At 45.5% G+C, this 14,460-nt stretch overlaps 1 protein-coding gene across 1 annotated transcript in view; it reads left to right on the top strand.

The window, feature by feature from the left end:
* Window positions 1–14,460, top strand: part of LOC147897604 (pleckstrin homology (PH) domain-containing protein) — a 185,759-nt gene that overhangs the window by 41,814 nt on the left and 129,485 nt on the right. Inside the window, exons 11-12 of the mRNA XM_087380060.1 lie at window positions 1,682–2,006; window positions 2,105–2,209. Coding sequence (XP_087236186.1) covers window positions 1,682–2,006; window positions 2,105–2,209 — 430 coding nt within the window. The remainder of the gene's footprint in view (window positions 1–1,681; window positions 2,007–2,104; window positions 2,210–14,460) is intronic.

Below are 14,460 nucleotides of genomic sequence, written 5' to 3'. Positions count from 1 at the left end.
GTGTGAGCCTATATTTTCTACACCCTCCTTTGGGTGATGATGATGTCCGTGCGGATGTCATAGTAGCTAACTACTATGTGATAGAGTTTACAGTTTTCAAACAATATGGAATACTCATGAGGTTAAAACTGCACTGTTTTTTGCTTTTAGAGGATGAGTTACGGCATGTTCCTATATATGCTTGTATGTATGTATGTATGTACATATGTATATGTGTATGTCTTATTCTTTTTAAATTTAAAATTAAAAAAATAAAATAAAAAGTAATGATAATAATTGTTTCCTTGTGTTTGCATTTGACGTTTCATTTGCTTTCTTATATGTATGTTGGTTTATCTTTGTTCCCTTGTGTTACATTAGTTGTTGTTGCTTTTTTTTTGGGGGGGTGTGCTGTTGTGGAAATCTCGTCTAATTATAATCCCCTCCTCCCCCCGCTTCTCTCTCTCTCTCTCTCTCTCTCTCTCTCTCTCTCTCCCTCTATCTATCTATCTATCACATTTCTTTCTCTTATTTTCTGCTTTGTTTCTTTCTTTTTGCTATCAACATTTTGTCATTAGCGTTGGAGTTTCAGAGCTTAGTAAGCATTGGTTTTACACATGAGATTCCGGAATCTTTTAGAACCCAAATGGCTCTTATGCTTGGGTTTTGATGAGAACATAGGCGTTGCTTTACTTACTAAGTTTTTATTTGTAAGATTGGATATATTGTAGTCTTATGAAGGTATATACATGTTCCTAGATTCATTTAGATGGATATTGGTGTTTGTATTTCAATAGAAAAGTTCCGTCAACAAAAGGGAATTCCTTGATTGAACCACATAGTGTGCTTGAATAACATCTCACCCTACACCCTTGCTTGTAGTTTTCTAAGGATGATTATGATGAAGTTGATATTCAATGGTGAGTACTGCTTGGGAGATAATGGCTAGTATTACTGCTTGGCAGATCTGGAGGGCTAGATGCACAGAGGCCTTAGATGGATCACAGGTCCACCCTTCTCATACTTTGGCCAATATTTGGGCTGATACCATTCACACTCTCATGGCCAGTTGGGCAAGCATGCAAGGGTCGTCCCGGGCAGCCTCTGCCAAGAGGGTTATATTCCTTACGGAATGGAGGGGCTCCCCCTTTTTCTTAGAGACTACATCAAGGTTGAGGTGGCAATTTCAGCCTCAACATTGGTTTCTCTCCAGCTCTTTTTGAGTTTTTCTTTACTCTTCTAGAGTGTTTTTCTCATGCCCAGCATGATGTATTTCCACATCAAGCTTGCCCACGCGGGTTTTTTCCATACTTAATAGAAGTCTTTTTCATGATTAAAAAATAAAAAAAATGGTCAGCACTAACGAGTTACTTGCTGTTTTGTTATCTTGATTCAACTTTTGCAACGTCTTGGAATATGCTGTATCCATGATAAAATCAGCATATCCTTTAGTTATCATCATCTTTGAACTAGTTTTCTAGAGTATTATTGTTTTAACATAGCTTTATTTATAGGAATGCCAATGACTAGTGTTCTTACTCCTGGATGGTTGTTGTAATGTAGAAGCAATTAGTGCATGGTTTTGTTTGAAACCATCGTAATAATTTTGAATCAGGGAAATCTGTTGTGCATTTGCAACCAATGTATTTGACTAATTTATCTTTAACTATTTGCTTAGCTAACTTGGCTGCTCTATGTACAGGGGCAACCAATTGTCTAATGATTCCAGTGAGCCCAGGAGCTTAAGTGAAGACGATTGGAACCGGCTAAATGAAGCTATAGGCTATAAGGAAGGCAATGAGAGTTCCATTCTTCCAGGTCAAGATCCCCCTGACATGCTTCATACAGTATTAGAGGTGAAGATGCGACGCAATGCAACAAAGCTTGTGGATGAAAATGGGGCCAACATTATAGAACTCTCTGCTGCAGAAATGCAATGCAATGCAAAGATTTATCCTGAAATGAAAATATTTGATCTGAAACTGGGGTCATACCAACTGTCTTCTCCTGAGGGTCTTTTAGCTGAGGTAATGACATTAGAGCCGAACGCTAGAAATTCCTATTGGTTTTAATTACAGGTTACTATTCTCATTTTTTGGTTCCTTTTTTTTGGGTACTGTTTCAGAGTGAAGCTCATCAGAATGCAATAGATGGGGAGTTTACGTATAAGCCATTGGACAAGAGCATAGATTGGAGTCTTTCTGCCAGGGCATCACCTTGCTATATAACTGTAAGCTGAGAATTTGCTAGCCTTTGGAGACACAGAAAGATGGTGCATTTTGTGTTATGATAATTATCCTGATGCCACTCACTTGGGGGAATCTACTTTTTAACAGACAGTGGGACTGAATTGTTTGATTTGTTGATAAGAGGTGGTTTTAGAAATACGTGAATTTTAGAAACACCTGAATTGCCAATTTCACTGTGGAGAAAGGATACTGATGTAATTCAATTTCAACATGCTGTAAGCTGACTTTTCTGAATGTGACGGCCTCATTCTACTTTTTCTCCCTTCTACTTGTATGAAGCAAGTCTGTATTATGCTGGAAGGTGTACTGACACGGGAGTCACAGAGAAGTGCCTTCTCTTCTATGTTGAGTGAACTTTTTTTCTTCCATCATATTTCATCCCTTCTTAAAATGTCTAACAGTTGTCAAGTCTCTCTTTGTATCATGATAAAAGTTGATATGGATTGTGTTTCGTCTCCAGCCTATAAAGTTCTGTGGACACGCACACTTTCATTATCCTGCTGTTAGTTAAGTATTTCCTTTTGCATCAACCCTTCCGAGTGTGCTCTTCCTGCTGTGTTCATATATATAGTCCATGTTTTGTACTTTAAAAATTTTTCGGGGCTATCTACATATACTTAGAAGGAATTTCATTTGTCCTCTATGTCCTTTCTACTTCCTTGGATGCGCACAGAGATCTATCATATGGGAGTGTGCCTTATACAGTGTTCTGCAAAGAATAGTTGACATATGTATCTATAATATGAGAATTATTGATATAAAAATCTACTTATAGAGGTTTCTATTGAAAGACTGTTGAAAATGTAAATTGGACTACATATGTAGGCATATTATACAGTGGTAAAATGGCTGTGTACCAATTTTGGACTAAGGCTAAGCATGAAAAGCCATTGAGCCAACCCTAAGCTAGGGTATACATTCTAATCTTTTCTTTGAGAAATTTACACTGTTGCACATTGTAGATAGGTCCTGTGTGTCTCATGGTGTTTACACATTCCTCTCATGGTGCTGTACATGTTTGGTAGCCCTCGCTCAGCCCCCCCGCTACCCCCTGCTCAGTCCTCCACTACCCTCCACTACCCTCGCTCAGCCCTCCCGCTACCCCCCGCTACCCTCGCTCAGCCCTCCGCTACCCCCCGCTCAGCCCCCCCCTTACCCCCAGCTCAGCCCTCCGCTACCCTCTGCTAACCCCCCCCCCACTCAGCCCTCCGCTACCCCTCCGCCACCCTCGCTCAGCCCCCCCGCTAAGCCCCCGCTACCCTCTGCTACCCCCCCCGCTACCCCCCGCTCAGCCCTCCCTGGGCGCTGCACCGCACCCCCTCCCCCCCCTTTCGCTCCCCGCTACCCCTTCACTCAGCCACTACCCACCTCCCTCCCTCCCTCTTTTTTTTTTTTTTTTTCGTGGGGGGGGAAAAAAAAAAAAAACCTAGCCTCTCCTCCTTCTCCACCTCTTGGCTGCCTCTCCACTTCAGGCTTCCGCACTACCTCTCCACCACCTTGCACTGGACGTGCCTCCCATTATGGGGGGGGAACTAGTGCTCCCGCTCCCGGCTGAACATTAACACTACGATCTGCACCCGCACCCCAAGAGAATGGGGGACAAAGCCAAGAAAGACGAAAATAACAACAACAAAAAAAAGCAGACGACACAACTGAATTTGGAGGATGTGAACACACGTTACAACCGAAGTGGAATTGGGGTAAACAGCAAGGCAAAGTTAGGACCCGCCTTAGCTTCTTCAGCATCTATCTCTACCTCAACCTCAACCTCAACTCCTGCTACAGTGTCAATTTCGTTTTCAGCTCCAACCTCAGCTCCCTCTATCTCTATCTCTACTTCGACTTCAGCCCCCGCTTCAGGCCCAGCTCTAGTTTTAGTCTCAGCTCCATCTACATCTACGATCAGTGACATACTCATCCCCATGGCGCCGGTTGTTGTTCCCTTTCCCTCTTCTCCTGTTACAGCTCTCACACAGCTTATGACACCTACTTCCGAGGTGTCATACACTGTGCCGCATTATGCTTCACTCTCCCCTCTCCCTCTCAGTCAGCCCGTCCTCCCACACCCCGTTGGGATTGCCTCACCCATTCCACTGTCATCTCCGTTCCTCACTCAGCCACCGTCCAGTTTTCGGACTCAGTCCCACTCTTTCATGCCACAGTCACCACAGTTTCAGCATGGACATGGGTGGACTGACACACTAGAGGCCCGTGAGACCCTACTCACGGAGATACATAATTTTCGTGAGCGTGAGATGGAGCTGGCTCGCTTCGCACGGGAGCAGGTCCGCTTCAACCAGGAGCAGAGCCGCATCATACAGGAGCAGGCTAGGGCCATTCGGGAGCAGGCGGGTCTTATTCAGGGACTCAGACAGGACATCATGCTGCTCCGACAGGAGGTCACAGCCATACACACTGTCCCAGGGAGTACCCCAGTGGTCGAGGCACAGATTGCGAGCATGCAATCTGCTATTGAGGAGACTTCCAGATGGGTTGACGTGGCCAAACGGGAACCCGCAAGGGTCACCGTTTCGGCTACCCTCATGGAGCTACAGCAGAGAGCCAGCAAGGCTCTCAACATCAGAGTACGCGGGATCCCACGCACTGAGGCTACACCGATGGTAGATGTGACTGCGTTTGTGACTGCTACCCTGGGTGTGGCTGAGCACATGATAGAGAGGGCATGGCGGGTGGGGAGAGATCCCAACCGAGAGCAACCCTTGATCATATGATTTCATGACACTCAGGCACGACTTTCAGCTCTACGACGCAGGTCAGTCCTTCGAGATCAGCCAGCGATCTCTATGGATGAGGACCTCACACCTCTACAGGTTGAGGAGAGGCGCTCTTTGCTGCAGCAGCGGGATCAGGCCCAAAAGGAGGGGAAGTGGGCAGTGGTATGAGAGGGACGACTTCTTATAGGCTCCCGTAGGACACCTGCCCCCTCTCCTACATAGGGAAGCGGGGCCTATGAGACTCAGATATCCGAGACCCTGTCCTGCACCATTTGGAACTGTAATGGTACCTTATGGTCAGAACCAGGGAACTTCTCGAAATCCTATACAGGCCACGACATAGTCTTCTATACAGAGACACATCAGAGTCCAGAGCGCCCTCTCACAATAGTCAGCGGATATACATGGGAGTCTGCCTACAGAGATGAGACGAGGGGTACAGGAGGAGTTTGAGGTTCAGGTGGAGTTGCAGTCCTTTTCAGATCCACACTTCGGGAAATCATTTCAGTAGAGCAGAGAGATACACATTCCAGATTTCTTTGGATCCGGATACGACACATGGATAGCCAGGATCTGTTTGTCGCAGTTTGCTACTTCCCCCCGGAGACCTCCCCCTTTGCCAGAGATATTCGAGGTGATGATGAGACATCCCCATTTGCTGCCCTTTATCAGTCCATCGCTGACTTTTCTAGCCGCGGAGAAGTCCTTCTAGTGGGGGACTTCAACGCGAGGACGAGGATCCGTCAGGTACCACTTCTTGATTTCAGAGATGATTCCACTCTACTGGCAGATGTTGACCTTGAGGAGGCAGGTATGCTACGGGTTTCGGCTGACAGGCGAGGTCCACTTTCATCCTATGGGCAGGCCCTATTAGACCTGGGCAGAATACATGATCTCATTATCTATAATGGTCTTGACAGATGGCCCGCTTCAGGTGGTTTCACATGCTTTCCACATGGGGGGGGCTCCAGTGTTGTTGATTACATCATGCTATCCCCTGTCTTCACATCTCGCATTACTGACTTCACTGTAGCACCTTTCCCCCCAGGGGCTGATCACACATATCTTTTCGTTCGCATCTCCACCTCCCTTCGCACAGCACCTTCCACCCCACTCAGTGCTTACTCCACCTACCACGATATACGCTTTGATCGGGATCACTCACCTTCTTACTCTGGCCGTCTGTACATACTTCTCACTTATATTGACTTCATACTCCTTTTAGAGGATCGTGCTGCCCTTGTCACCCGCTCACTACACGAGGCTGCCATTCACGCCTTTTCCCACACCACCCGCTCCACCCGCCCACCACCCCCTGGAACCGTATCCTGTAATAGTTGGTACGATGATGAGTGTAAGGCCTTACGCCGTCAACTCAGATTCGAAACCAAAAACAGTCTTCCGAGCGCACCAGATACGCTACGTGAATACCGTAGACTAGTACGAAGGAAGAAACTAGACTTCGTTCATCGAAACGAGGAGGAGCTACTGAACATTTTGTTTAGTAATAACTCTAAGGACTTTTGGCAGAGATTTCTAGAATGACGGTCCCCTCTACCACTCACTGACACCCAGATCTGGTTTGATTATGCATGCACACTTTATGACATCCCAAATCAGCTAGTCCCTAGCCTCTCACACATGCCTCGTTCCACATCCTGCACCCTCTTCACTAGAGGAGGGGTAAAGGATGTTGTAATGAAACTTCATAATGGCCGAGCGAAGGATCATGAGGGACTATGTACTGAGTTCATTGCATATGGGATTAACCTCCTAGCCCTGATCTTAGCAAAGCTTTTTAATGAAACGGTTTGTTTGGGATTTCCACACACTTGGACCATTAACACTATCTCACCCATCCACAAGGCAGGGGATCCCATGAGCCCGGAGAACTACAGGACCATTATGATTGGACATGTCATGTCCAAGATTTATGCATCAGTACTTGACTCCGAGGTTAGCAGACTTGCACAGTGTCGAGGACTCAGAGCAGCAGGATAGGCCGGATTCCGGCGTGATCATGGAACCATGGACCACATTCTGACGCTCAGATGTATCATCGAGGAGGCGAGATCTCGCGGCGTGATCATGGAACCATGGACCACATTCTGACGCTCAGATGTATCATCGAGGAGGCGAGATCTCGGAAGCAGAGGGTTTATTATTACTTTGTGGATTTTCACAAGGCATTTGACACGGTCCCGAGAGCCCGCCTCATACGGCGCCTACAGGACTTGGGTTATGACCAGGAGATCATTTGGGCTGTCATGGCACTTTACGAGAGAGTTTTTCGCAGAGTTCGGGTAGGATCCGGGTGGACAGACGAGATCATGAGTACCATCGGGGTCAAACAAGGGTGTCCTTTGTCGCCTACCTTGTTTGGCCTCTACATTGACGAGCTTGAGACAGTGATGCAGACACAGGGGGGTATAGGTTGCTCTCTTGCAGGCACGCTGATCCAAATTTTGCTCTATGCAGATGACGTGGCTCTCTTGTCTTCCTCAGCAGAGGGGCTTCAGAGACACTGAGACGTACTACAGTCCTTTTGTGAGTCTCATGATTTGAAGGTCAACCTGGGTAAAACCAAGGTCATGATCTTTAATATATCTCGAGCCATCATGCATCAGGAGCAGTTCACATTTGCGGGGTCATCTGTTGAGATAGTTTCATCATACACTTATCTTGGGGTTATCTTCTCCAGACCGAGCTTCACTATGAGACCCGCGATGCAGGCACGCTTGAGTAGAGGGTATGCCTCATTGGCCAGGCTAGAGAGGCAGCGCTTCCGCTCACACTTTCAGGATCCACGCACCAAGGGGTTGCTTTTTGACTCCTTGGCTCGCCCAGCGAGAATGTACGGCAGTCCTTGTTGGGGGCCAGACTTGTCGGATACAAAGTGGGCCCGTGTGGAGCGGCTACAGGTTCTCATGCTATCACGGATGATTCGTGGTAAGTCATCCGTTCCTCACCAGATCATTCAGGCTGAGTTTGGGTCACCCCCTTTACAGCTAGATGCTGCATTTCAGGTCATCACATATCTGTACCGAGTTAGGGAATATGGGGATTATACCTCGGGGCGTAGCAGGCTACCATGGATAGCTTTATCCTCTTCTATGGCACTTGCAGCAGGGGGAGATCAGAGGTGCTGATATGCACGTACAGAGAGATGGTTTGAGCGATTGGGGCTCCACATGGATAGACTACCTCCCTTCCAGTATCGCATGGATGCTCCGTTTTCTCCCCTCTTATCACACGAGGTCAACCAGGTTATTTGTGAGGATCTACTACAGCTACACACTTTTCGGACCTGGTTGGAACCGAGTGAACTCCCAGTGAAGCTTAGCTTCTACAGAGATCACTTCTTACATATCACAGCGGAGGGTTTCATTGACCCACCAGGATACACACAGATTCACCTACCCCACTCGATGAGGATCTCTCTTGGGCAGTTCCGGGTCTCTTCACACAGACTTCGCATCGAGAGCGGCAGAGCAGAGCGACTACCCAGGGAGCGGCGCATATGCACACTATGTGACATACAGGAGGTTGAGACAGAGGAGCATTTCATCTTCAGGTGTCCTGTGTACTATGAGATCCGAGGACGTTTCCACTGCCTCTTCAGAGATAGTTATGGGATTTTAGCCCATTTTCTCTCCTACCAGACCAGTGGTGTTTGGCAGGTTTCATTCATGAGGCACTTAGACACCGCGAGAGGATACTCCGAGCACGGAGACAGGAGCAGACTTCTTCCTTGGTTGATCCCTCTCAGAGCTCTATCACGGAGTTCTTTCAGCTAGATCACATGGACCCCAACGAGACGAGGCCTCGACATGACCGTGACCCAGAACCAGTGACCCGACAGCTCAGACAGAGGGTCGACACACAGATCACACTTGGAGACATCCCCTCCTTGTTTAGAGTTGGAGCCCGACCGATGGGGGTCACAATAGCCCTGGTTAGACGTAGAGCTACGACCAAGAGACGTGCCAGGACCGCACCTCTGAGTGGCCAACAGCACTTTATTGCCGACTTCATGCCGCCACTGCCTCATCCATCCTGATATCTTGCTATTGCTGGGGATGATGATGATATTGATGATGATGCTGAGATTGATATATAGTCGACCACCGACATCACTATGTTGTACTTAGGACTTAGTACTGCCATTCTGCATTTTTGGCATTTTGCATTTTGCATTGGTATGGACGCTCGTTTAGTAGCTCCACTACCACAGCTCGTTGTATCAGGATTTTCACAGTCTCATAGACCCATCGGTCTTCCGAAGACTTTAATAAACTTTCTTTCTTTCTTTCTTTCTCGCTTTTATCTACATGGTATCAGAACTCATGGCTTAGTCTTCGTCCTCCCTCACCCTTGGTTATGTTACTGTGGAGCTGCCTGCTGCTTGTGTCCTGCCAATTTGCTGCTGCAGATAGTGTTTTCCTAAGAAACCTGTCAAAACAGCTCCTCAAACAGAGCTTTGTAGATCCTGAAATCCATTATCATGGAGGCTTCAGCCATTGGTAGATCCTGAAATCCATTTGGAAGGTTTTATTAATGCTTGAAACATGGAGGCTTCAGCCATTGGTAGAGAGAGTGGTTTTTTGGAGAAGGAAAGCCCACTTTGATTGCCGCATATTTTTGAAGCAAGTTCTTATTGCTTTTCCAGATCTTTTATTATTTTTTTGGTGTCAAGTTTAGTTATATGAGCAGTCGTACAAGTCTCACAGCTCTTATTTATGGCATACTTTGTAAGCCCTTAGAACAGGCACTGGCTGTTGTGTTTTGTTTTTGGGCCAACGAAACCTGTTTCAGTTAGCCTGGCATCAATTGCCACAGATAGTCCATCATATCATCAAGAGCATTGACTCACTCTCTTGAATCTTTTAAACTCAGCCATAGAAACTGTGTGTTCGTTGGAGTAGGCACCTTTGCCACAGCTTCAGTGGTTTTAAGGCCCTTTTTACAGAGTCAGTCACGTGTATAGTGGCTGAAAGGTTCTTTGGACATTCATAAGACTATTTAGTGTTAGAAAAGCCTAGACCCTTGGCTAGTTTCTCCATGCAGCTGAAATAGAAATGGATAAGGTGTGTGCAACAGAAGAAGCTTTAGAGAGGAGAAGGGATGCTATAATTCAAAACTTCAACCTTTTGTGTCCAAAAGAACTCACAAGCACCAAAATCAGGAGATAGACAACAGTAGAACAGTCCACAAATATCTGAGAGTTATTGCACAAAATCTGAGCCAAACCAAACACTCTTTACATAAAGCTTCACCAGAGATCCCAAGACCCTCAGCAATCCGCTGTTTTGGATGCTCTATGCTGAGCGTGAATGCTGGTCCTACTTTTGTCCTTGCATCCTTAGGTCGCGTTCTCCTTAGTGAGCTTCAGTGACCATCCTCATGCAATTTCCTTGGACAGCAGTCTCCTGCGTACATGTGCTCTCCTAGTGGATATAGATATGCACCCAGTTCTGCTCCAGAAGGTGCGAGCTGCTAATGTCCCCCATAATGGGGCCTTTTATAGAGGCTTCAGGCTTCGACCGAGTCTGTAGATCCAGCCAAAGTAGACTGGGCCGACCCAGTCAGTGCTGACCCGACTAGAGCTGGCCTACAAAAGGCCTTCTCCCCTTTTACCAACCTGTCATTACAGGGACTGCCCTGGCTCCTGCTCAAGCCCTGCTGCAGCCCACCCACTAATCTGTCGATCTGTGCACTCTCTTCCAAGCCCAGAAGATGTTTTGTACAGGCTGTTGTACTTGCTGCTGCAGCCCCCAGTGTGCTCGCGGCTCCAGGATAATTGAAAGCCACCTGAAAGAAGCCTCGTCCCAATAATTGATTGTCGGAGAGTTGGGTGGCAAGTTCCAAAGATAATGCAGCAAGGATATAGTCCCAGTATGTGATCTGGAAGGGTGCACCTAATGGAAAGAGGGTGGTGGAGCTCTCAAACTCGACATCCTTTTGGAGCTGCAGCAACTTATCTTTTGAAAATGTGCAGGTTCTTACGGCCGGTGGTAGTGTTCGAGGATTGGATGAATGGAGATCCATTTGTCAATTGAGGGTGGAAGGCCAACTAAAGCACAAAGAGATTCCATCCGTCGCTTGGAGAAAGAACAAGGAAGAGAGGTGAAGGCTGAGAGAAGGAGAGGGGGGCAGAATTAGCAGTGCTTGGAGGTTAACAGGGTGGCGTGAGAGGTTAGCAGCAGGGTGGGGGGGAGTTAACAGCAGGCAGAGAAGTATGCAATAGGGGGTGGAGAGGATATCAGGGTTAGCAGTAGGCGGGGAGGGGCAGGTCCAAGATTGTGATAAATTCCCAGGACACAAGTAACGCACCTGATTCAGCAATTCTTGCTGAATCACCTATTCAAAGATATCCACAAATCTCAGATGTTTATGTTCTTTTTATTTTCAAGATATTGGAAAGATTCTCAACCTTGTCAATTATGACATGTCCTAGCCAGGCATATGCAAGGTTAAAACCATAAAGCCCATCGAAGGTGATCAATTACTTTTTTAAATTCATTGCCATAGCACATGAATCTCTTTAGAACAACAAAAATCTGAATTTGTACGATTGGATCTTACAAAGGTATATGTTTCTAACTTAGAACGAAACTCGACTACTTTTGATGAGAACTCTTGCACTATCGCCAATATGTCCCCCCATACATTGAAAAATGGAAAATTCCCATTAATTAGTTGTTGGGAAGAGAAGAGGGGTGAAATGGAAGAGGGAAAGGGCATGATTAAAGTAAGGGATAAAGGGGGGAGGGAGGAGTTTTAATGAAGAGGGACCAGTTAAGAAGAAAACATTAAAGAAGGAGGCACATGCTAAAGGGGGAGGGGGAATGGGGACCGTTTGAAGGGGGCTTTAAAGAAGAAGGCACTACTAAAGGGGGAGGGGGAAGAGGGACCATCTAGATATTTTCTTCCACTCTATAGCTTAGTGGTAGGGCTCACAAGTGGGAAAGACAACATTGTGGGTTCAAATCCTACCCTCTTAAAGAATGTGCACTTTTCTTAGACATAGCTTTAAATAAACTAATTAACCCAAATAAATCAATTAATCCATGGACAAACATAGGTTAATGAACCTCTATGGTCCAAAAAAAAAAGGAATATAATAAAGTTGAGCAAGTATGTCTCCCCATACATTGCAAAATATATGAGCAAGTATGTCTCCCCATACATGCCAATTCATGGATCAGCAATATAAGAGTGTATGGCTCAATAAAACCTGAAAATGTGCATTTATAAATAACATGTCATTAAAAGAGTTTACAAGGAAACAACGTGAATCCTAAAACATTGATTACCATATTTAAGCATTAGCACAAGCTGTTAGAGAATATGAAAAAAAAAAAAAATTCTTGTGAATGAGTACAAATATGCACAAGTATGCATAAATATATTTAAAATTTCCTTCTCCCACCCAAAAGAATAGTGACAATCTCACAACAGACTCGAGTTTCTTATCCACTAGTGGGTTCAAAATTTGAGTCCATGTTAACATTAATGGTCTCATTAACACGAGCTATTTGCTGTTTTTGCAGTGAACATTGCCTGTCACAGTCACATTTGGGTCAGATCTGCATTTGCCCTTTGATTTGGGTCAGAAATTTGCAGATATTTGCTGTCATTTTTTGGGACAGCCAGCTTTTTTTGCAGTGATAGCCTTGAGGCTTTTGGTTTTTCAGGTCTTTTACAGGTTATCACAGTTGCTATGGCTGGGAACAATCAAGATTTGTTTGGAGTTCTTCGTGAAGATGATAAGTTGGATGGCACCAACTATCCGATGTGGTCTTATCTCATGAAACATATTCTTGTTGCAAAGCATTTGTGGAATATTGTTTCTGGGGCTGATCTGAGGCCAGCCAATGCTACAGTGGTTGTTTCTACTGCTGGTCCTTCTGCAGGTGGTACTCCTCCTGATGCCTCTTCCTCTAGCACTCCTGCTGCTGCTCTTCCAACTCAAGAACAGTCAAGATGGGATGCAAGAGATGCAAATGCACATTCATGCATTGCTTTATCATGCAAGAGAATCATTATTCCACACATCCGGTCTTGCAGGACAGCAAAGGATGCTTGGGATAAATTGGCTTCTCTCTATCAGATACGCAATGAAGCTCGTGTTGCATATTTGAGAAGGCAATTACAAGAAGTGAACATGAATGAAGGTGAGTCAATGGATGCATATTTGACAAAGGTCAAAGACCTCATGGAACAGCTTGCCAACATTGATGAGGTGGTGCCAAATTCACAGCTTGTCAGTACCACATTGAATGGACTGCCAGATACATATCAAGGGTTTGCTACAACCCTTCGATTAGTGGCCATGGGTAATCCAGACCACTATTCTTTTGACCAACTAGTTACTTTGCTTTTGCAGGAAGAGCAAAGTAGAGCTAATAGACAAGCCATTATTTTTTATCATGCATTTGCTTCACAGCAGACAGGAAGAGGCAAGGCTTCCAAGCCTATGGGCAAGCCAAAATCTGCACATAGCAGCTGCAATTCCTCTACGCATAGCAGCTGCAATTCCTCCCATGCATCTAAAAATACAGCAGATAAGGGAAAGAAGAAAAGATGCAACTATTGTCGCAAGCCTGGACATGACATTTCAGAATGCAGGAAGCGCATTGCTTCGGAGAAAAAGAAAGCAAGATTGACAGTTAATGCCTCACATGCCATTGAATCCCATGAGCCAGAAGATGCTTGCATTGTAGTCAACTTGATTTCAATTTTAGCAATTGCTACTTCAGGTTTCAGAGTAATTTTTGATGGCTACAGATGCCTAGTATATGATCTTCGTGATGACAATGCCATAGTTCTCACTGGCACTTTGCAAAAAGGACTTTATCACCTTGATCATCATTCAGCTGCACTTTCTATTGAAGCATTGGCTATTTCAGATTCACAGCTTGCTGAAACTCATCTTTGGCATGAGAGACTGGGCCATCTCAATTATAGAGCTCTTGCAAAGCTACATTTACAGCAGATGGCAAATGATGTACCTCAGACTCACACAATCTCCAAACATGTGTGTGAGGGTTGTCTTTTGGGTAAGATGTATCGATTTCCTTTTCAAAAGAATTGTCCAAAACTCTCACAAAGGAAATTGCAGCTAGTACACAGTGATGTCTGTGGCCCAATGAGGACAAATGCCATTGGAGGATACAAGTATTTCATGACTCTCATTGATGATTTCACAAGGTATTGCTGGGTATATCCTTTAAAGGCCAAATCTGAAGTTTTCTTATGCTTTCAGAGATGGCTGAATATGGTTGGGAATGAATCAGGATGCAAGCTTGTCACCCTCAACACAGATAGGGGGGGTGAATATATGTAAAATGAGTTTGATGCATTTCTATCCTCATGGGGCATTATTCACTCATGCACTACTCCTTACACTCCTCAGCAGAATCCTGTTTCTGAAAGAAAAAACAGGTCCACAATGGAGATGGCCAGATGCATGCTTAAGACCAAGTCTTTGCCCA

This window comes from Dipteris shenzhenensis, chromosome 10 (genome assembly GCF_047967505.1).
Source record: "Dipteris shenzhenensis isolate YYH24624 ecotype China chromosome 10, Dip_SZ_1.0, whole genome shotgun sequence".
NCBI lineage: Eukaryota > Viridiplantae > Streptophyta > Polypodiopsida > Gleicheniales > Dipteridaceae > Dipteris > Dipteris shenzhenensis.
The sequence above is the reverse complement of the archived record's forward strand: the minus strand, read 5'-3'. Positions and strand labels throughout refer to the sequence as shown.